The following is a 24,984-nucleotide window of genomic DNA, read 5'->3' on the forward strand; positions in this document are numbered from 1 at the left end:
TGGCTTTGGCTTCAAATCTTTGGTAGATAATCTGTCAGATAATCTTTCTGTGTAAATGGACCCTTATGGTACTTTTACATGGAGCGATAATTCGCCCGATCGCACGATTAACGATTTTGAATGAACAATGTTTTTTTTATAATGATCAGCGTTTAGACGGAACGATACATCTTACGGAAAATTCGCTATGCGATCGTTTTGCGATCGCGTAAGCCTGTCTCACACATAGGTGAAATCGTTGAAAGACTGTTTACACGGAACGATCTGCTAATTTTTTGCGAATGATCGACGATGATTTGTGAACATGTTGAAAGATCAAAATGAACGATTTATCGCTTGTCGTTTGATCGTTCGCTGCGTTTACACGTACGATTATCGTTCGAATTCGATCGTTATCGTGCAAATTCGAACAATAAATCGTTCCGTGTAAAAGGACCATTAGGGTGCGTTTACACAGAAAGATTTATCTGACAGATTTTGTAAGACAAAGCCAGGAATGGATTTAAAAAGAGGATAGATCCCAGTCTTTCCTTTATGACCTGATCCCTATTTATAGTCTGTTCCTGGCTTTGGCTTCAAAGATCTGTCAGATAAATCTGTCTGTGTAAACGCACCATTAGTCCTTGATCCTGGACTATGAATAACAAATAGGAGCTCAGATGACATGGGAAGCGTTTAATACCAGAGATATAAGATATGAGATCAGCTAGATAGGATAGTGTCAGGACATATAGGTATCTTGAGCTTTATCCCCTATATGTCTCTGTATGCTATATACAAGTGAATTAAGTGCTTTTGAGCACATTGCCAAGTATACTGTATGGCAAACTGGCCCGTAGACCAGGGGTAGTATACTTTGTAGTACACACAGCCTAGCTTGATCCTTCACAACATAAGCATAGTGAGTGTTTTTTGATAATTGTTGTTTGTTGTTTGATAATGATGGCCGGCAGTCATGGTCATTAACATTATTGATGGCCGTCATTGTAAAACAACGACCATTCTTTTTTATAAAAAAAATTGTTGGCTGAACATAGCCTTAAAAATGTCCTTTTCATAACAGCGTCACAGTCACCCTGTATGTCAATCAATCAATCCGCAACATCAAACCCATAGCAAGTTAAAGGAGAATTCTGGCTGCATCTAAAAATCCTGGGCCAGCAGGGAGTGAGGGGAACACAATAAAAAAATCTATACACAGTGTCACCAGCCCATTCACAGCTGCGGGTATCCTGTTCCTCCTATTCCTGCATTGCGGCAGAAGTACCCACTCAGCCAGTCAGTGACTGCAGCAGTGTCTTGCCCTAGTATGGAACGTTGCAGGAACGGGAGCTGAAGGAGGCTGATCTGTGACCAGTGATGCTGTGCTGCGGAAGCACATGGACAGGTAAGTATAGATTCTTTATTACATTCCTCCCCCACCCCCTGATGGCTTGGGATCATTAGGTTTGTCCGGAGTTCCCCTTTAAATACATGTAAACCCCCCCCCCCCCCCCCTTGATGATTGTCCGCTATTTGTGGGCCACTGCTTTGTGCTTGCCCCCCACGCTAAAATTTGCCAGCCAGCCCCTGGTTATAATTGATGTTCTATAATGGGGTTATTCAATTACCATGAACATGATACTACCTTAGGGTCTTATTACACGGAGCAATTTTTAACGATAAACAATTGCAAACGAGATTGTGTATTGTTAACCTGAAATCGTTCACGATATTACACAGAATGATGGTCATAAGTTAAGATCGTGCAATTACACTGAGCGATTAGTAAACAAATGCGGAACTTGAGCGATTGAATGTGGAATTACAGCGAACGATTAGCGAAGATTAACGATAATTTTAGGTTCAGATCTAAATGAACAATCAACAACATATGAACGATTTTTTGATTGTTGCCTGCAATTACACAGAACAATTATCGTTTAAATTTCAACGATATAATGATTTTTTGCACGATAATCGTCCCATGTAATAGGGCCCTTATTCTTACCCAAGAATATGGATATTTGTACCAATATTTAAATGTGTGGTATTTTAATTGGGTAATTTCCTCTATAGTATGCCAAGGTAAGATATCTATGCTTTTGTCTTTGAGGTCTCTGGAGAAGTGTGCAGATGCATATGCTGGTGGGAGATTGGGTCGCTGTGTTTTTATTTTAATTTATAGGACTTGTGCATGGAACTCGGCTGGTGTGGGTCGTATCCAAAGCAACCCAGAGACATCAGTCAAAGATAGGGCCCAGATTTTTTGGTAATGAGGGGCCCAGACACTTCAGCTGTATGGGACCCCGAAAATCCTGATGGCAGCCCTGATTCTTTAAATGAAGGGATATACAGGTGAAGCCCCATCTCAGTTGCTGTGGGACAAGTCAATGACCATGTTAAAAGTTCTTCCCAGTCAGAAATTAGTCATTTTTAATGAGCTGCTGAAACTAAACACATGTTGTACCTGTCACATTTCAAAGCTCATTCACTATATTCATTCCTTCACATAAAGCTACTGTATCAACACACCCAGTATCTTATCAGTCTATTCCTTATTTCACAGTGCACTATATCAATGCCAAAAGTGCCACTGATAGGAATTAATAATAAATTTAATAAACTGACATATACGCTGCTATTTGTGCTGAGATTACTGTATTTGTTACTGTTTCTCCATGTCTTTCTAATTAAAGGACCCTAAACAACCTTACTGTGTAGTGAGCTGCTGAGTCACTATGAGTATAGAAAGAGCCTGGACTTCCCTGTTAGGCTGTCACGCTGTCACGCAAGTAGATTGTAACTGAATAGAAAAAAATATTATCTCTCTTTTATGATAGATGTTCTTTGACACCCTTCTTTAAAACAGAGTGAATAACACGTTATATCTGTTGAGCAAATTATATTTTCACTCGCAATTTCATGGTTTTACTATACATATGGCTATTGTCTTTAAAGTGTTGTCTCACAAAATAACCTGTCTATACCTGTCTGCCCTGATAGGTCATAAAGGCAATATAAAGGCGGTAAGGGTGAGTCTTTGATTCTCAGGGTGACAACAGCTGATCAAAAAAAAGCTATGGTGCGTTTACACTGAACGATTATCGTTCGAATTATCGTTTGAATTGTGTAAACACAGCTAACGATTAAGTGACGAGCGAGAAATAGTTCATTATGATCTTTCAACTTGTTCTCAAATCGTCGTTGGTTAGTTGCTAAAAATTCGCAGATCGCTTTGTTTAAACAGTCTTTCACCGATTCACCCTATGTGTGGGATGGGCGTAAGCAATCTTAAAACAATCGCAATAACGATTTTTCCAAACAATATATTGTTCCGTCTAAACGCTGATCGTTATAAAAAACACATTAGTACTTCAAAATCCTTAATCGTTCGATTAGGCAAATTATTGATCCATGTAAACTCAGCATTAGACTTGTTGATCACATGGACAGTTCCTTTTTAAATTGGTTTAGTCATAAAAAAACCTACTTGCTGACAAACATCTTGCTGCTTGACACCCCACGATGGAATGTTTGCACTTTATTAGTTACTAGCAGACAAAAAGCAGCGCTGACAGTTTGTTGAGCGGCGTTGTGGTGTTTTTTTCAGCACAAAAAACACCATGCAAAATTTGCCATGCACAGCTCACATGGGTCTCTTTTATTTAACAGTTTGTTCCTTGTTTGTAGTTAAAAACATAATGTACTGCTTATGTGAGACCAACATATTCAATTAAAGCGTAACTATAATTTCAGTAGCCAAAAAATGAAATCCCTCAAATAAAAAGCCCATGTGTTACCCTTTAAAAAGAGCCCTAAATTGTGTTGATAGCTTGTGCGCTCGCTGAGATATCCCCAGTTGTTTGGCTCAGAAGAATAAATGAATTTTTCTCCTCGCTGAGAGAAAGTGGGCGTGGCCTATCCCTCATCTCCCTGGCTGGCTCTCTCCATTCACTGACCAGCCCCTTAGCAGATGTATCACACATAGCAGGATCAGATAGAGCCCCAGCATACAGTATCACAATGTAAGATTAGATACAGAGCCCCAGCTGATGGTATCACACACAGTGGGATTAGATACAGTCATCTGCTCTCATTACACTGTAGGATAATATCAGCCATGGAGGTGGGGGCACCTGCTGCAGACCTCTGATAGTGAATGTTATATGTACTATGGAAGGACTACAGCTGTGTTGTGCTGGGACTTGTAGTCCTCCCCTCAGTGACTCACCCACTCTCCCTCATGCAGTACATTGGAGTCATGGTGGCACTGGATACACTTGTCCCTCCATCCAGCTCTTCCCCTGCGCTGCTCCTGGAGGAGGGGTGAGGTGACAGGAGGGGGGGAGGAGGTTTTGTTTCTGTCTGTGTCAGGGCTGTTATCTGATGCTGCTGTCAGAGTCTGTACTCTAGAAACAGATCTCCAGGGAGGGAGCGTGTCCAGCAGGAATGCAGAAATAACTCAGAGGCAAAGAGAGCTCTGAGGGGACTTTTGGCTTTATGTATTTAAAAAACTGTTCATTTTAGGTTATTAATGAATATTGCAAAAAGTCTTATCATGACCTAAGCTAACTAAAATTGAAAGGTCAAACTATTTTATAGTTACGCTTTAGTAAACATTTTACTACAAAATGCAAAAACTTTTATTCTAAGAGATAGAGTATCTGTACAAATAGTGATTTCCATACAGGTTTATGTAAGAAAGAAGAGGAGGTATATACCCTGTTTGTTTTGTTCCAAAGAAGAGGTGAAAAATATTTAAAGAAAAGAAAAATGTGACAGAAAAGACATAATCAAAAGGATATTTTCCTAAACAGATGCATAGTTAACCCTCAGAATATCAACATAAGACTCATAGGGCCATATCTGTCATGAGACAAGATGAAGATCTCGCCTCAGGAGGCAGATTATACAGCACTAGAGGAGGGGGGAAGGGGGGGGGTGGCACAAAATGGGGGCATTAGCACTACTTGGGACAAAGGAGGGGTATTATTACTACTGAAAGGGCACGGGGGGGGCATATTATTACTACTTGGGGCACAGCAGGGAGGATCATTGCTACTTGGATGCATAGGGGAATTTTTGCTATTTTCGGGCATAGAAGGGGGTATTTTGTTACTATACTGGGATTATTGCTACTTGGGGGCACAGGAAGGAGATTTTTGCTATTTGGAGGCAGAGAAGAAGGGTTATTGCTACTTGAGGGTCACAGGAGGGGGATTATTACTACTTGGGGGGGCAAGAGGGGGGATTGTGGCTATTTGGGGGCAAAGAAGAGAGAATTAGTATAATCTAGAAACAAAAATGGGGCATTATAATAGTGTGGGGACACAGAAGGGATCTTATTAAGTGTCAAGGCAAACATTTGAGGTATTTACAGTATGAAGGAACAGAAGGGGCTAATTACTGTGTGGATCTTAAATAGGGGTAACTATTCATGTTTGGGGCACTATTGAAGAATTTGTATAGGGGTGAGGGGATTGTTGGAAAAAAGGGAAAATTAATGACTGTGAATGACTGTAATAAGAGAACACATCACCTGTGAGTCACTGGATGGACCTGCACTGTACTTACCATTTTGCCACTACGGGGTAATGCTGGGAACCTAGGCAATGAGCTATCAACTATACACAAAGGCAAAGGGGCCAAAAAAACAAAATTGTTACCTTTGTATTCTCTATCACCTAACAATAGTCAGTTTTAGCAGTCAGAACAGATGTGATCCTCTGATCTCCAGTTCATATGCATTATTATTGAAGGCTGTTCAGTTGACAAGTGATGAGTAGTGTGTTTATCATATGGTGCTAAAAGACTAGAGAATATATATGTTTTCAGATCAAGATTATGTAAATACTTCTGTGTTTTGTGGAATGCATAAATGTGTTTCTAAAGGCTCTGTTCACACTGAGCAAAACAGGTGTAATTCCGTGGTGGAATCCCGCCAGTCTGCCTAATCATAATCCCAGTCATAATTGCAGTCTATGGGAGGCTTGCGCACCTCCTCTCTCGGCATCTGTCTGCACTGAAGAATGGACATGTCCATTACGCCTGTTTTGCTCCATGTGAATGGGGCCTAACACATAGAACATGTAATAAATAAATGAAACATTTGGACATATGATATTAAAACACAAGATTTATTACATATTTACAAATTCGACTTTCTTTACATTTAATTACATTTTTACATATATACATTTACCATCATTGCCCTTCTTTTGGCACAATTAAAATCACACTATTTTTTCCCCACAAATAAGTTACAGTAGATTAGGCCTCAATCACATCATGTTTTTGAAGTATGTTAGCAGTATAATTTGGGATACTACCAAAGAGATATGTTTAATAATTCTTACATATTGCCAACTATGAGATTGTTGTAGATGTAAAAATAAAGATAAAAACGTCATGTGAATGGGGCCTAAAAGATATAAATGAATATATTTCACTGAAAATATATTAGGATAACATTAAATCTTTAAAATCTGTCAGTATGAACATATGCACAAATACAGGCCATACACTGTAGCAGAGGTAGAGACTATAATAACATGCTGTGGATATGAAGAAACCTAAGCTAACTTAACTTCTTACTAACCCATTCATAACCCATAGCATAATAACCCATAGCATAACAACACTTGCTGCAAGGTCTCCTTACCCTGTACATTTATTTAAAGCATTTTGCTTCTCCCCAAAAATACCCCTTAATCATTTCCTGCATTGTAAGCCCTGTGTAATTAAGAGTCTGTAATCATTCCCCATGTAATGACCTGTTAAGTAAGCATTGGGGCGTTGTCTGAATCCCAAATAGTCATATCTAAATGGAAATCTTCTGTATTCATACCTCCCTGGGCACAATGAGTCACAGAGCAAGACATGGGACAGCCCCTCTGTGACACTGCAGGTGTGAATACAGATTTCCCACAAGCCATGATTCAAACCCTGCCCCAATGCCTACTTAACAGGTACTTAGCATGCGGCATGGGGAAAGGTTAAAGTATGTTTTCGGGCAGAAGCATGGGATGTTAAACACTTAAGATTTACGTTAGGAGAACTTGCAATGTTTACTTATGGTTACTTCATTAAGCAAAATTGGCATGATTGGTTCCCTTAAAAGGAATACAGTAAGTATTAATATTATCTATTTCACTGTATATTTTACAAATAAGCTGGATATTGTTCATTATGAAGCATAAATATGAAGGCTTTCCTTGCCTTAAAGCCCCTCACAATACCCTTTTTTCCCCCTCATTTTCAATAGGCATTGACAAGATCAGTGATGGTCAATAGCCTGTATCTCTTGGGTTTTCATCATATGGTCATTAGCTTCCTTATTCCGTACTTTTTTGCTGCCTTATATGATGTATATACACTGCTCATAAAATCAAAAGTCCTAAATAAATATACAGGTCCATGTCCAGATGATCCAGAAGGTAAATGTTAATTTAAAAGATCTGGCAGTATCATGGATTTATGGCATATCAATAAAATCTTTGCTGTAAATGTTTGATTGGTGGCAGTCTGACAACTGGGACCTCTCACTGATCCTAAGAGAAGAGGCCTAGTTCCTCCATTTTCACTCACATGTGCAGACACTCTGAATTACTTTGAATGACAGACACTTACACCCCTCAACATTTTTTCTGAATATTTAATTTTAGCGTTTTTTTTTTTTTTTTTTTTTTTTTTTACCATTTAGGCAATAAATACTAAAGTGATGGTATCAGTAAGCACTTTTTAAAACAAAAAAAGCATATATTTGCTATATTGTATAATATACTGTAAATGATGACTACTGTACATTCAGAATGTACAAGTCCACAGAGGTATATGCTGATCCTCTTTGTTGGATTCAATGCTAATGTTGGCTAAAGAAATTGTCACAAAAAATGTACTACAAAACACAATAGAGATCATAGCAGGACAAAAGTACAAAATAATGGTCCCCAAGCAAATCCCAAGTTTAAAGGAGTTAACTCAAAATTTTAACTAAACACCAATCCAAGTTGAGTGGGTCTGAGTGCTAGGTTGGGTTTCGGTGATCATAACCCCCCTCTAGTCAGATACTTATCACATACAGCAAAATACAGGAATGTGCCTTTCACCCTCTAGCTGTTTGGGTACAGATGACAAGGTCCACCAAAGGATTCTCTTGTCCTTCTGTGGCCCAGTCCAACACTGCTGATTATCCAATGAAAACTGAAAAAGTGAATCATTATAGGGACACACTCCCAACTGTTAACATTTAGTCATATAGTGCCAATTTTTTTTTTTTGTGTACTTGCATAAATTACAGTACATCCATTTGATATATGTTTCACAAGACAAAAGTGAATGGTTAGAAGTTATTTAAAACTGCACTTAGGGGGGAACTTATCAAGAACGACAAACTCGTACACCGTTCTTAAAGTAATATAGTCACCTCCCTTACTCTATGTACGGCAGATGCTGCACATTCAATATATACTCGTATAAAACTTTTCTGTGACTTCTTTCTGCTCTGAAATTGCTTCATTTCATCTGTGGACAGTCTCACCTTGGTGGGGCTTCACGGCAGTTGGGCAATAGGGTGTTAGGAATCGGCAACAACGCCCGTACGGTGTGGAACACTGCCTATTCTTCAATGGATCCCGGCCGGAGCGTATACACATTGGCGCTGCAAAGAACTGACATGTCAGTTTTCTGCAGCCACAATTCACAGAAAGACCTGTCAGTCTTTCAGTCAGTATGAGAAGTTCTGATGAAGGCTGCATTCACATGTGCCGTGTTCTTTTTGTGAAACACAGACGACACAGATGGTAAATGCAAGTCCTGGACTATTTCCCAGGACAACATGATGTATCCACATCATTCCGGAAGCAGGGAAATGGTTTGAATCGCAGTGGCCCTGTAATGACAGGGCCACACGGCTTTACAAGTTTCATGATAAGTTTCAAAACTGCAGAAGTGAAGATCAGGACTTAGGACATGGTGTTGTGTTTTTCTACTTCCCACAATTTTGAGTGCTCACCAGAAAGCTTGAAAAAGAACAACAACAACCCACATTTTCTTTTTGGTCTGTCAGTATATTTTTGTGGACTACATTTTGTGAATGCAATTTTCTGTCCCCAATATACAAAAATTCATCCATAGTATTATCTGTACTGCACATTTTTGCGGATCAGTGAAAGAGGAAAGTACTTGTAGAAAAGGAGGTGGGTTTTTTTGTTCAAAATGATCACACTAGGCAGAATTGTGAATCGGTATTTTCCGTGGATATTTTGCTGGCAAAAAAATACAGATTCCTTAGAAATCTACTAATGTGCCCGTGCCACAATTACAGTCTGCACTAGGACATGTCCTCTTTTTTCGCATTAAGCAAAATTTGTGGATATGTGAATAGGCACATAGAAACCATATCAATGTGTCTGTTATTGCGGATCTACAATTACAGATAAATTTTGCGGACATGTGAATGGGATGGATATATAGGACCAGGATGAGCGACGGTTCATTAGCCTCTTGAAAATGCGAAATGTGTTTCGAGGCGCACCTGGTATGGGGTTTTCCGTTACTGGTTAGGTGTAGGGGTAATGGTGAGGTTCCACGTGGAATTGCAGTGCAATATACTATTCACATGCTTGTGCCTTTGTAATGAAATGTGATATGATGCTATTTACTACCTCTGAGCACATGCACTTTATTGTAATTTGGTAATATTGCTGTATTATCTGTAACATGTTTATATGTCTAGGCTTCTTGAGTAAATTGTGATAGGTTAATATATATTATACTCTTTAAACTGTCTTGAAGCAAGTGCACTTTAAAATTATTGGTTAATATCAATTCACTGCAGCCATATTGTTTGGGTGCTACCTCACACAGACATAGACTATATATTTGTTCTAGTTCTTTTTTATTTAATTTGATATTCTTACTATATTTTCTGTATTTATGAAATAACTAACAGTATTTATTTAGTACTAGAAATTCTAACATCTATATGTTTGCCCATATTACACCGGTACCTAGTCGTCCCATTTGTTTTTAATGTGTGTTTTTAATGATTGGATCATGTGTCAATAAAAGTTTAAATATGTTATGAATTTTGCATTCTGTCTCCATTTCTTGGTGGCGGAACATATAGGTGTTCTATGTTGTTTGTTCGTCTCTCACCCCTATAACAAACAAGGAATCAGGTTTTTTTTTTAAACCTGTAGATGTACTTATGTAAATGAGGTCTAACTGAATAACTTTCTATCATCAAATCAGCAGGCCACTGCTTATGAACAGATGAAAGGGTTCATGACAACTCTAAACTTCTACAAAACTCAACTTCTATACAAATTAACAATCATCCAAAATACCAGTCATGGATGTTGGGTGAAGAACATGGAAACTTGAAGACAGGACGGAATATGCAGATTTTTGCTGACATACATTTATAGTGCAATTTTAGAGTGGGCATGAGGTATAAACTGGCTTCCCTACTCCATGTCTATGTGAGAGAGCCGGCCCCCATAAACTTACATCATGCATCTGTCTCGGTCATGTGCCAGAAAAGAACTAGCCAAGCATTGACCACCATCTGAACACTCAGACCCTAACCAATAAAAATGTTTCTCTATGACATATCAAAAGTTATTTTGGTGACAGTACCTATTTAATAGTAGAAGGATATCCTGGCACTTATCAAGTTCTTTGTGCTTTTTATTAAAATGTGACAACATACAGGTACACGTAAGGAGGACACGTTTCGGTGCTGAGCTGCTGAAGGCCACAGCCCGAAATGCGTCCTCCTTACTTGTACCTAAATGATGTGACACTTTACTGACAAAGCGCAAAGAACTTGGTGAGTGCTGGGATATCCTTCTACTATTTACTTGGACTTACTCCCACCATGAGCACCACCCCATTACAGAATGCCGTCTTGCCTACATATCACAGTACCTATATATTGTCTGCAGGGCATAGAACTTTAAGTGAAAGGACAGCCAATAGAATCTTGAAAGCAGCAATATAATATTGAAAGCAGCCAAATATATTCAAACGGAAAAGGCTAATTACATTCTAGGCCTCTACAATATCTTCCATTAGGTCTCTTCAACGTCTCTGACAGTGTTCGGACATGGCTCCATGGTAACTGCTACACCCATGCCACTGCATCCTACGGGCATTTCTGCCACTTCTGTCCATGTGTTACTTTCTGGGCAATAACATTCTACAGAAGATAGAAAGCCATCTGCATTAAAGCCACCTGTGAAGAAAAATACATATATATTGCTATTCATGACGTTTAGTGATAGCTGGCCAGCCATCATAACAAAAGAAAAAAACAGCAACACAACAAAGGCCTCTTTCTGAGATGATTTTTTGTGATGTTTGTCCTGGCATCTTTTTGGGTGTTTTTTTTTTTTTTTTTTTTTTCAATGTCAACTCTTCTTCACTATATGTAGCGAGTTTTATATTTGCCTCTTGATTTACAGCTAAAATTTTACTGAAGTGTCCCAAAGAAATAAACCTCAAAAACACCATGTATGCCAACGCTAGGTGTAAAACCACCCTAATTGTGCATATATATAGAGAATAATATTTAGCAATATCCACTTGTGTTCTAAAGAATCATAGATAGAGAGCTTTAAGAGACAATTAGGCATAAATACATTTACAGATACAGTGAGTGAGTTAGCGGCAGAGGTTATACTTTATTGAATGTATTCTGACTGGATGCTACTTATGATTGCTGTGTAGATCATTTTCATTACAATGCCACACTGTAACTACTTATTAATGACATGTTTTTTTATGCTATACATTTATTAATCTGCTTTATTTCTGTTATCAGAGTGCAGTGCATTGTGGGACCTCAGATATCAGTTACGCAACTATGAGAGAAAATATAAGTAGCAGTATCAAATATTGAAAACAGCTTTGTATGTGAGGAGGAAAAATAGAATTTTTTTTATAAAGAGGAGAATGGAAATATTACCAAGAGCGTAAATCTTTCCTTGGTGCAGAGCCAGGCCATGTGCACTTCTTTTGTGTTTCATAGGGGCCACAGACTCCCAGTAGTCGTGGTCCATGTTGTACCGTTCTGCTGAGTTTAGTTGATTGTTGCCATCATATCCTCCAACAGCATATAAATAATTGTCCAGACACACAACTCCTTTAAGAAGAAATAGTTTTACCATATTAACCAATGGGCAGCACAAGAAATGCATATGAGAAATTAAACTCTTGTTCTCTGTATCATATAAAATAGATTCAATGTAAACAACAGTGCTTAGCAGGCTAAAACCTCTATTTATATGATACAATCATATGCTATGTCCCCACAACTTTTTTTCCTGGTCGTATGGTAATTTTTAAAATGAGGCCTGTCATTTCGCTGTTTGCCCTCCCGTCAGTGCAATGAAGGCTGTCGGTACATTACTGTAGTTTAGGTGGACTGATTGACCTTTGGGTGAGTCTTAAATTGAAAAGTCCATTGAATTTAATAGTAAAGACAGTGAAAGAACAGAGAAAAAAGATAAACTGTGTGAACAACTAAAAACTTACATCTGTTGTTTGCAAACAATTGTCATGATCAGTATTTTGAGGTCTGTGCAGACTAAGTGCATTGGGCATCCGTCATTCAATTATTTCAATGTATTCAATTATGGTAAATTAGTCTGCATAGTCTGCACCTTTTATCTATGGGTCTATCAACTATCCTGCATAAGGAAACTTGTACAACACTAGATACTAGGCTATAGATTTGTTGCAGTTAGGCTATATTTACACTATGTTTAAAATAAAGCACTTAAATATATTTCAATGCAATGTACTTGAAGTCAATGGAATGCTGGACATCCGATGCACATAATGTATTTCATAACGGATGTTGTCTGCACGGACATCAAAATAATGATCATGACAATTATTTTTGGATGTTTTTTGCAAACACTGGATGTTATTTTTAGTCAAATTAACCCCCTGTGCTCCATTTCGGGGGGGTTGGGGGGACGGGGATGGTTAACTTACCCTCTGGTCTTCTCCTGGTCTTCTTCTATCAGCATCTGCAGCGGGAACGCTGCTTCAGTTGCTGATTGGCTGAGCATGGTCCCAGCTACAGCCGGTGATACTGGGGGCCGCTTTTTTGAAAAGGCAGAGCCTGGCGCACTTGTATCTTAGTGTGCCAGGCTCTGCGGAAGATCGAAGACTTCAATGTGAGTATCAATATGCCCCCCCAGCAATGTACCCATCCCAGCAAGGCAGGGGGCAATTGACCCTTTCCTTGCTGGGATGTGTACATTGTGAAATCAATGTGGCCCCCATTGGGTTAATTGAGGATGCCCTTTTGTTTTTTCCCTTTTGTTTTTCAGATATCAGTATCTGGTGGATTACGGTGGATTCGTTGGACTGCGTCATTTTTTCTTTTTTAATGAAATGGTCAACAAGGGGTGTGGGGGTGTTCTTTTTTAAATAAAATACTTTTTTCTATTGTGTTGTGTTTTATTTTACTTTACTTACTTTCAGACTTAGTAGTGGAAGCCGTCTGATAGACGGCATCCATTACTAGGTCGGGGCCTAGAGTAAGCCAGTATAAAATACCAATATCTGAAAAACAAAAAGGGAAAGAAAACACAAAAAAAAGCCAGGGGCAGAACACCTATCATTGTGACAGTTATTCTGCACCCTACAGGATGCATGGCATCCTCAATTAATCCCATGGGGGCCACATTGATGTTAAAGGACAACTCCCACGAACATTTTTTTTAGCTTATTTAACACACATTACAAAGTTATATAACTTTGTAATGTGGTTAAATACCCGGTCTGGCCCCCTTCCCCCACTTTCAGACCCCCGACCCCCCGCCCGGAAGTTAAAGAATATATACATTACCTATTACGATCGTCACGGTCCTCTTCTCCCGGGCGGCATCTGGTGACGACGACGTCAGAGCCGGGGGGCGGTCCGGGTCTTCTTCCTCCTCGGCGTCTTCATAGAGAGTGAATGGGACGGAAAAGGCTGCTGGTGCACATGCGCACCAGCAGCCTTTTCATTGGCTGGAGCGCATCGCATGGCATCCAGCTTCGTCAGCCCTGATTGGCTGAGGTTGCTGGAAGCCATGTGATGCGCTCCAGCCAATGAAAAGGCTGCCAGTGCGCAAGCGCACTGGCAACCTTTTCCATCCCCAGGACCCGGAAATCAGAGACATCGCTGGATGGCAGACGGCGGTGACGGTGAGGCGGACGGCGGGCGAATGGAGTGGCGATCGTCACGGGAGGGATGGTGAGTATGGTGTCTGTGGTTTTTTTTGGGGGGGGTCCCGCGGGAGTTGTCCTTTAATGTACCCAACCCAGAAATGTAGGGGTTAATTACCCCTGTTCCTTGCTGGGATGGGTACAGTGCTGGGGAGGGGGCCCTATTTATACTCACCCCGAAGTCTTCTATCTTCAGCAGAGCCTGGCACACTGAGATACAAGGGTGTCAGGCTCGGCCTCGTCATAAATGCCACCCCAGCATTAGCGGTTGTAGCAGGAATGTCGCTGCAGACGCGGATTGGCTGAGTTGACGATGCTTAGCCTATCAGCGGCTGTAGCAGTGTTCAGACGGAGAGAAGACCGGAGGGTAAGTTAATGTTATGTTAGTAAAGCCTTGTGTATGAGCTTTCGGTTTGTGTTAAATTTATTTTTGCTGTAGTGGTCTTACAACAGATGAGGTGTACTAACCTGCACCGCTTCGTATAGTTTTCATTGATGCCACAGAACGCCATTGGTCATTTTCAGGATGATAACACTCTACAGTGTTTAGTCGGTTTTCTCCATCAAATCCACCAACTGCATACAAAAGCCCACGACATGATGTTATTCCAGCGCCAATTCGTGCAACATGCATTGGAGTTACAAATATCCACTGGTTGATTTCAGGATCATACCTAGAGTTGTGGGAAGTGAGGATTAAAATAGCAGCATGCACAAATGATATGTGAAATTATCTTGAATAAATAAGCAAATCATCATATGTATGAAATCGATAAAAATATTGCATTGATGTTAATAAACCATGCACATTTTTGGCTAATATTATTCCACACTTACCTTTCAACACTGTTGTGGTGTTCAGATCCAGATGAGCCTCCAACAGCATAAATGGCACCATCAACTACTGCTACTCCAACACGGTTCCTGGGAACATTCATTGATGCTTTTGGAGTCCATTGATTATTTAGTGGATTGAAGCAGGCTACAGAATTTGAGTCTGTATTGTCTGTTGAGGAATGATTCCTTCCTCCCACAGTATAGAACAAACCACTGACAATACAAGCTCCAAGACCGCTTCTTGGCTCTAGCATGTCAGCAAGCTTAATCCATTCAGCAGTCTGTGGGTTGTAGGCATCCATAGAACTCAATGAGGTATGAAGGTAGCCACCAGCAACATAGATTAGCTGATTGCCTCGTACTTTTGTTCGTGGGAGAGGCTTGTGTAAAGACATTTCTTGGAAAATCTTAGAAAGATACATCCTGCATGAATTTTCCATACCCAGAATGGGACATTGTTTTATCTGAACTGCCAGGAACTTGGGTGGCAGAGCATAGAGATTAACTGCATTTAGCAAGACATTAAAATACTGAGCTCTGTTGTGCAAATCCCACTGCATCCATCTTACACATGCATTGTACACCTCTGTCTCACAGAGGACATTTAGGCTTTCTTGACTGACCAAGTCCAATAGCTCACAATGAGAAAGATTTAAGAATTCCTCCTCTTTTGTAACCTAAAACAAAAACAAAACAATGTTGCCATTGTATATACAGTCACTTGCTACACTTTAAAAAATAATTTTTCACTAGTTTTACAGTGACACTTTTTGCATAACATAATTTACTAACTTTATGCCCAATAAGTCCTATAGAAATAGCAGAACTTGCTGTGTCAACCCTCTCCACCACCACCACTGTTATAGGATTTTCATGAGATAATGGAGAACACTAAGGGGGAGATTTATCAAAGGGTGTAAATTTTAGACTGGTGAAAACTGCCCACAGCAACCAATCACAGCTCAGCTTTAGGCAGTGCTGAAAGGAAAGAGGAACTGTGATTGGTTGCTGTGGGCAGTTTGCACCAGTCTAAATTTTACACCCTTTGATAAATCTCCACCTAAATGGTCAAGGTGGGACAGGAGAGGTGGGGGTGTGGAATAAAGCAAAAAGACAGATGCAAGACAAGCTCCATTTGTGCCCAAAGCATGGAAATTCCGAATCCATAACAAAGCCAATGGCCCAGATTTATCAACTTGCCAGCTAATTACAGCTCAGCTGAGCCATGGACAGAGCCATGGCCAAAACAAGATAGCTTGAGGGTACAAACACACACGGCTTATACGCTGCGTATTTACTGTTGCGATACGCAGCAGATACGCAGCAGATTAGATCTAAATAACTGAACAGTATCAAATCTGCTGCGTATCTGCTACGTATCTGCTGTGTGTGTTTGTACCCTAAGGCTTCATATGGGGAATCCTTTCCGTGCATCCGTTCCGAGTAATGACATGTCCTATTTTTTAACGGAACGGATCACGGATCCGTGAAATCACGGAACATCTGAATAGCCCAATAGAAAGCAATGGGCTGTAAAATTGTCCGTGCGCACGGATCCGTGAGCACGGACAACTTCACGGAACGTGTGAATGCAGCCTTAGGGTCCATTTACACAGAAAGATTATCTGCCAAAGATTTGAAGCCAAAGCCAGAAACAGACTATAAACAGAGAACGGGTCATAAAGGAAAGACTGAGATTTCTCCTCTTTTCAAATCCATTCCTGGCTTTGGCCTCAAATCTTTGTCAGATAATCTGTCAGATAATCTTTCTGTGTAAATGAACCCTAATGCTACGTTTACACGAAGTGATAATTCGCCCAATCGATCGTTTAACGATTTTGTAGCAAAAAAAAAAAAAAAAAAATTGTTATTGCGATCGTTTTTAAAATCGTTTAAGCCCATCTTTTATATAGGGAGAATCTTTGAAAGACTGTTTACACGAAGCGATCTGCGAACTTTTAGCGAACGACGAACGATGATTTAAGAACATGTTAAAAGATCAAAATGAACAATTTTTCACTCATCGCTTGATCGTTGTGTGATCACTGTGTTTATATGGAGCGATTATCGCTCAATGCGATCGTTTTTGCGAAAATTCGATCGATAATCGTTCCGTGTAAACGCAACATAAGGGTCCATTTACACAGAAAGATTATCTGACAGATTATCTGCCAAAGATTTGAAGCCAAAAGCCAGGAATGGATTTGAAGAGAGGAAAAATCTCAGGCTTTCCTGATCTCTGTTTATAGTCTTTTTCTGGTTTTGGCTTCAAATCTTTGGCACATAATCTGTCAGATAATCTTTCTGTGTAAATGGACCCTTATGCTGCGTTTACACAGAGAGATTTATCTGACAGATTTTTGAAGCCAAAGCCAGGAAAGGATTTGAAAAGAGGATAGATCCCAGTCTTTCCTTTAAGACCTGATCCCTGTTTATATTCTGTTCCTGGCTTTAGCTTCAAAGATCTGTCAGAAAAATCTGTCTGTGTAAACGCACCCTAATGCTAAGTTTACACGAGGCGATTATTGGCCCGATCGTACGATTAACAATTTCGAAGTAAGGATTTTTTTTTAATAACGATCAGCATTTAGACGGTACGACCCGACGCTCCGATCGCCCTCCCGCCGCTGCTCCGATCGCCACCCCCGCCGCTGCTCCGATCGTCCCCCAGCCGCCGCTCTGATCGCCCCCACCGCTCTGATCGCCGCGGCCAAGAGCATACGTTACCTGCTCCGCGCAGCAGGTCTTCCAACATCCCCGGCTCCCATCTTCAGCGCATTGATTGGCTGAAGAGATGAGCCGGGAATTTCAAACGGCTCCTCTTCAGCCAATCAGTGCTCCTCTTCAGCACTGATTGGCTGAAGGGGAGCCGTTTGAAATTCCCGGCTCCCCTCTTCAGCCAATCAATGCACGGCAGCACTGATTGGCTGAAGGGGAGCCGTTTGAAATTCCCGGCTCCCCTCTTCAGCCAATCAGTGCTGCCGTGCATTAATTGGCTGAAGAGGGGAGACGGGAATGTCAAACGGCTCCCCTTCAGCCAATCAGTGCTGCCTTGCATTGATTGGCTGAAGAGATGAGCCGGGAATTTCAAACGGCTCCCCTTCAGCCAATCAGTGCTGAAGAGGAGCACTGATTGGCTGAAGAGGAGCCGTTTGAAATTCCCGGCTCATCTCTTTAGCCAATCAGTGTGCTGAAGAGGGGAGACGGGGATGTCCGAAGACCTGCTGCGCGGAGCAGGTAACGTATGTTCTTGGCCACGACGGTGGGGGCGATCGAAACGGCGACGGGGGGGGGGGGGGCGATCGGAGCGGTGGGGGTGGCGATCGGAGCGGCAGCAGGGAGGCGATCGGGACGGCAGGGGTGTCGATCAGAGCGGCGCAGGGGGCTGCGGATGAGCGGGGGGCCGGGGCTGCGGGCGGCTGGACTACCGCGCGACGACTGTTTACACAGAACGATCAGCGATTTTTTTGCGATCGGCGAACGACGATTTATGAACATGTTAAAAGATCAAAATGAACGATTTTTCGATCGTTCGCCGCGTTTACACGTACGATTATCGTTCGAATTTGATCGTTATCGCGAAAATTCGCCCGATAATCGTTTACACGGATTACATTTACGGAAAGATTATCTGACAGATTATCTGCCAAATATTTGAAGCCAAAGCCAGGAATGGATTTGAAAAGAGGAGAAATGTCAGGCTTTCCTTTATGACCTGTTCCCTGTTTATAGTCTGTTTCTGTCTATGGCAGATAATCTGTCAGATAATCTTTCTGTGTAAATGGACCCTTATGCTGGGTTTACACAGAGCGATAATTGGCCCGATCGTACGATTAACGATGTCGGAGTAACGATTTTTTTTTCATAACGATCAGCGTTTAGACGGTATGATATATCGTACGAAAAAATAGTTTTGCGATCGTTTTAAGACTGTGGTCCCGCAGCCCGGCCCCCTGCCCGCAGCCCGGCTCTCCGCTTATCCGCAGCATGGCCCCACTGTCAACCGCAGCCCCCTGCGCCGCCCCGATCCCCACCCCCGCCTGGGGGTCCATTTACACAGAAAGATTATCTGACAGATTATCTGCCAAAGATCTGAAGCCAAAGCCAGGAACAGACTATAAACAGAGATCAGGTCATAAAGGAAAGTCTAAGTTTTTCTTCTTTTCAAATCCAGTCCTGGTTCTGGCTTCAAATCTTTGGCAGATAATCTGTCAGATCATCTTTCCGTGTAAATGGGCCCTTAGTTTTAGGGAGAGGTGTTGCAGATTTTGCTGTTAATTACCCACAGATCCATAGCAAAATGCACAGGTTCAGTAAAAAAAAAACAACACACCTCCCCAGTACAGCCATGGCAATACTTCACTGGTTCCCCACTTGTGTCTGTATATCGGGTCTTTGACTTAGATGTATCATTATATGTGACCACTGCAGCCACTCTGGGGGTACATGGAATGGTGGGGCACCAGAGAACTATTGCCATTGGGTTGCTGGAAGATGTGAATACACTTGTTTTTTGCCGATTTCCATGCTATAGTGTATATAGTGTACTATACGATCGAATACCTACTCTATCGAGCAGTACTCGCTCATCTCTACTAGTGACTACATTTATTCTGTTTTCTGATTGTGTACGTTTTTGGGAGGTCTACTACACTTCAGCAAAAATATATATTTCATGGGTCAACAGTATACTTCAACATAGCTTTCTGCCAGTATCCAGACTTTTACCACCAACATACTGCAGTGTCCTCATGTAAACATAGCTTTAAATCCCAGAAATATTAAATTGCCATTTAATAAAATACAGGTAATTAATAAAAGGAATAAACTTTATGATTACTGACAGCATGTTTCCTCTTTTAATCTCCTTCATTGTTTACTTCCATAGTGTAAGTTTTCATTCTGGCAGTAAACAATGAAGGGTCCTATATAATGACAGCAACAAGAGATGATAATGACCTGATACTACAATTATGCTGGAAAATATTATTCCAGTGGATATTAAATTTTTCACAGAAAAGATTTTAGGAAATAGCAAACTCTTCTTTTCCCTTGAAGCATCATAAAAAAAATCTATTAATATCACATGTATAATGCAGATTTTCTACTAAAGCATATTACAGCTACCTCGCTAAAGTGCATATTAATGTATTCTCTTCCTTTTGTATGCAACTCTGTACATCCTATTTGCTCTGCGAAGTTGGAAATTCCAATGACATTGCTGGGCTCAAGGTGTTTCACGAGAAAGTCACTACAGGCCTTCGCCACATCCTCCATCTGGTATCTCATTGCAGCTAAGAGGACATGTAAAACACATTTTTCTCCAACTGTAATCCTTGATGTATAGGCAAATTCTATAAGCCTTTGCATTACTATTGGACATATATCCTTGATGGTGACTTCTTTGGCGTAGCATTCTCGAAAGTTATTGGTAAACATAGCTCTGAAAAAGGAGCTGCAGGATGCCAGCACAATTTTATGTATAGGGAAATGCTCTTCTTGACCATTATAAATAACTTTTATAAGGACATCACAGAGCTGATTATTCTTTCGAAGCTCATCCATCTTTTCAAAAGCTTTTGAACAATGGTTTTCAATGGTGTAGTCAAGGTAGCCATGACCTTTCATAGAAGGGACTGCAATTGTTGTACAGTGCTTAAGACTGGATTTCTTCTTCCTTGAACATAACATCCTCAGGCTTGCAGTTTATTTAGAGAACATCTGAAATATGACATTTATATGGCATGCTGATTGCTTCTTCACATAGGTAATAATTGCACACAAACAAACTAGCCTGTTACTAGTAATAAGTCGTTACAATAATAATAATTTACTACAATTTCTGATGCCTGGAAAGTCCAATGTTTTTGCTGGAATAACAGCTGAAGATGTCCACAAACCAATGGGTCCCAAAAATGGTACTTTGGTGCTAAAAATGAGAAAGAAAAAGGATAAATTCACTAAAGTTCCAGAAATAAAGGTGTTAAAATTATAGAGTAATTTGGGGAGATTTATCAAACATGGTGTAAAGTAAAGTTAGATCAGTTGCCCCTAGCAACAAATCAGATTCCACCTTTCATTTTCAAAAGAGTCTGTGAGGAATGAAAGGTGGAATCTGATTGGTTGCTAGGGGCGACTGAGCCAGATTCACTTTACACCATGTTGGATAAATCTCCCCCATTGTCCATATTTATTTTATCATAAATTAACAATAAATTAATGTTTTTTAGTACAACAGGTAACTTGATGAATACATGATTAGAATAGAGTGAAAATACATTTGTCTGTGTAATGGACACACAGATGCAAATCTCATCACAACATACAGCTCTAATAACTGTACCGTACAGTATCTGTGACAGATCAAAAACCTGTTTGTCCATTATAGGACCAGGACAGAGTTTCATCCACTGAAAGTAAGCAGTGAAGATCCCTAAAAAATGTAGACAATTTGAAGCACTTTTTAACCCCCAAGGGTGGGTTCACACGTGACATGCCCACAGCGGATTTTATGCTGCGCGTTCGCTCCGAAATCCGCTGCAGATACCTTCACTGTGATTTCAATGAGATTCCATACTCACAGCGGAATTGTCATCCTGATGCGAGTAAGTAAATGCCGGCCCCCTTAACCCCCCCGCTGCCCGCAACATACATTGCCAGGTTCACGCTCCAGCTTGATTCAGGGGCTCTTGGCGTCTCCTGGTGCTCAGTCAATCAGTCGGATGCGGATTTGTTATGTGTGAACCCACCCTTAAGGACAGACCATAAAATATCCTTATATCCTTAAAGACTGGGCCAATTTTCATTTTTGCATTTTTGTTTTTTTCCTCCTTCTAAGAGCTAAAACTCCATCTACAGGGCCATGTGAGGGATTGATTTTTTCAGGAACAGGTGTACTTTGTAATGGCGCCTTTCAATTTACCATAAAATTAAAGGGGTAATCCATCCCGGGGGTATTTTGAAGCTATGGCCGAGGAGGGTGTGGATAAAGACGGCGGAGATCACTAACCGCCTCGGTTGCCGGATCACGCCGCCCTGTACACCCGTCCCGCTGCCACTTCCTGGTGTGAGCTGCGGCATGAGATGTGACGTCTCAAGGCAGCTCAGCCATTCAGCGGCCGTAGTGGAGTCCTGCAATCCGGGACCCGGTGCTGGAGCCGGGGAGGTAAGTGATCTCCGCCTTCTTTAACCACCCCCTCCCCGGCCATAGCTTCAAAATACCCCCGAGCTGCAATTTTATGTGTGATGTTTACAGGTTCCATTTGTGTCTATTGACTTGTTAGTATATGCACTTATAAATACAGACCTACTGGGACCTTTGTTTTTTGAACTGTTAGTTATCCGATGCCCTTTTAGTGGCACAATACATTCATGTATGTAATATATTTTTTCAAGTAGTCTTATGACCCATATTTGTTTTTGTCCCCTGGACTAATGTACTGTTATCATTTTTCCCTAATTTTTTATGTATGATATTTATGCTTTACATGATTTTATTAATAAAGAAATTTTTTGAGTTAAGGAAAGTACACTCAAGCAGCATAGATCTGTATGAGAGATCAGTGCACTTATACTAGAAGTCCCCCAGGGGGGCTTCTAGTATAAGTGTAAAAGTATAAGTGCGAAAGTAAAAATAAAAGTGTTGTTTTTAATAAAAAGCCCCCTCTCCTAATAAAAGTTTGAATCACCCCCCTTTTCCCATGTTATAAATAAAAATAAACAAATAAACAAACATGTTTGGTATCGCCGCGTGCGTAATCACCCAAACTATTAATCACATTCCTGATCTTGCACGGTAAGTGGCTTAAGCGTAATAAAATCCCAAAGTGAAAAATTACGCATTTTTGGTCGCATCAAATCCAGAAAAATTGTAATAAAAAGCGATCAAAAAGTTGCATATGCGAAATCAAGGTACCGATAGAAAGAACACATCATGGCGCAAAAAATGACACCTCACACACTTGACACAGCCCCATAGACCAAAGGATAAAAGCGCTATAAGCATGGGAATAGAGCGATTTTAAGGAACATATACAATATTTGTTAACAATGGTTTGAATTTTTTACAGGCCATCAGATACAATGAAAGTTATACATGTTATATATATCGTTGTAATCATTACGACTTGAGGAACATATATAAGAAGTCAGTTTTACCCCAGGGCGAACGGCGTAAAAACGAAAAAAAAATAAAAAAATAAAAGAAATGCGCTTTTTTTTTTTTATTTCACCACATTTTTTTCTGGTTTCGCAGTGTACTTTATGAACAAATTCAGCCTGTCCTTGCAAAGTACAGTTAGTGACGAAAAAAAAAGGGGTCATGTGGGTTTCTAGGTGAAAAAAATGCAAGTGCTATGGCCTTTTAAGCACAAGGAGGGAAAAACGAAAACGCAAAAAATGAAGTTGGCCCGGTCTTCTTAGGGTTAATGACTTAACCCTTAAAATATCATTTATGGGGTGAATTTGGGACAAAAAATGCAATTCTGCAAATTTGGGGGTTTCCATGGTAATGCTTTTACAGTAAAACTGATATGCTATCTTTATTCCATAGGTCAGTCTGAATACAGTGATATGCATTTTACTGCTTTTCTAAAGTTTTACTATTTTTATGAGCAGTAAAAGGTTTTTTTTCAAATAGGTGTTTTGAAAATGTCCCTATTGTGAGTCTTATAACACTTATTTTTTCACCTACGAGGCTGTATGAGGCATCATTTTTTGTGCCAATATCTTTAGATTTTATTAGTATCTGTGTCGATCGGACATACTGATCACTTTATATATATATATATATATATATATATATATAAAAAAAATTATATATAAAATTTAATTAAAAAATCAGCAATCCTGGCGTTTTTTACAGCTTTTTGTTCACACCTTTCACCGAGCGGTAATAATATTGTTTTTTTTTAATCGATCGGACACTTACGCACGCTACAGTTTATAATAATGTTTATTTATTTTATTATTTCTATGTGTTTTATTTATAAAATGGGAAAGGGGGACGATTTAGACTTTTATTGGGGAGGATCTTTGGCACATTTTAAAAAACATTTATTTTTTCAGGGGACTATAGCCTGTGCAGGCTCAGTGAACAGATCGCCGATCGGACCGCACGGAGGCAGGTGAGAGACCTCCGGCGATCTGTTTTAACGATCGGGACCCCCGCAGTCACACTGCAGGGGTCCTGATCGATAAGTGACAGGGGACCCCTATCACTTACACTTAAACGCCAGCGTTTAAGGAGTTAATGACGTGCTGCAGCGAGATTGCTCACTGCAGCCGGCCACCACCTGCTATGAAGCGCGCTCCACTCCGGAGCGTGCTTCATAGCTCAGGACATACCGGTACTCCGAGATTCGTCTGGGCACAGACTTCCAGGGCGTACCGGTACGTCCTTGGTCGTCTAAGGGTTAAGATTTACTATGTTGTAAACTAAGTAATTGATCCAGGTCATGGTATGACTATCATGTATTTAACTAAATACTAAAGAGTATTAAAATAGGTGTACACACCATAAAAATTTTTTTACAATAGTCAATACAATGGGAAAAAAATGTCAGGATTTTTTATTCTATGTAACAGCATGTGGCTGTGTCCATTACCCTATACCTGCTCTGGGTCGCACTCAGCTGTCTCCCTTTCTCTTAGCCTGCCTGCTCTCTGGCAGCTTCTCTTGCTCTGAGCTGGCCTCCAGGAGGATTGGGCGCCCTCTATAGGCAAACATGCGCCTGTCCACCTATATTTATAAGCACAGCCCACAAGCTCTGGCATCTTCTCCTGAGGGTATATATAGTCTCCATCTCATCACCTCTTTGCTTTGTTGTTGTTGTTCTTCTGTCAGTTGTCACCGACAACTGGTATATGACCAATGTTGTAGAACAAGCACAAGCGTTGCACCTGGTCTGTCCTTAATACAAATGTTTTTCTTTCATA

The 24,984-nt window shown here is 40.5% G+C and overlaps 1 protein-coding gene across 9 annotated transcripts in view; it reads right to left on the minus strand.

Annotated features, from left to right (window-relative positions):
- Positions 1-6,100: 6,100 nt before the first annotated feature.
- The window catches only part of LOC138785963 (kelch-like ECH-associated protein 1A), a 33,106-nt gene continuing 14,222 nt past the window's right edge, over positions 6,101-24,984 (minus strand). For 7 of the 9 annotated variants that reach the window (XM_069962490.1, XM_069962489.1, XM_069962487.1 and 4 more), the window contains 5 exons: positions 20,176-20,977; positions 15,049-15,725; positions 14,680-14,885; positions 11,954-12,130; positions 6,101-11,221 (listed from right to left, as the gene is read on the minus strand). In XM_069962490.1, coding sequence (XP_069818591.1) covers positions 11,058-11,221; positions 11,954-12,130; positions 14,680-14,885; positions 15,049-15,725; positions 20,176-20,739 — 1,788 coding nt within the window. In that variant the 5' untranslated portion in view covers positions 20,740-20,977 and the 3' untranslated portion in view covers positions 6,101-11,057. The remainder of the gene's footprint in view (positions 11,222-11,953; positions 12,131-14,679; positions 14,886-15,048; positions 15,726-20,175; positions 20,978-24,984) is intronic. The other 2 variants (XM_069962492.1, XM_069962496.1) reach the window with 2 other exon arrangements.

Source organism: Dendropsophus ebraccatus, chromosome 3, assembly GCF_027789765.1.
Source record: "Dendropsophus ebraccatus isolate aDenEbr1 chromosome 3, aDenEbr1.pat, whole genome shotgun sequence".
Classification (NCBI taxonomy): domain Eukaryota; kingdom Metazoa; phylum Chordata; class Amphibia; order Anura; family Hylidae; genus Dendropsophus; species Dendropsophus ebraccatus.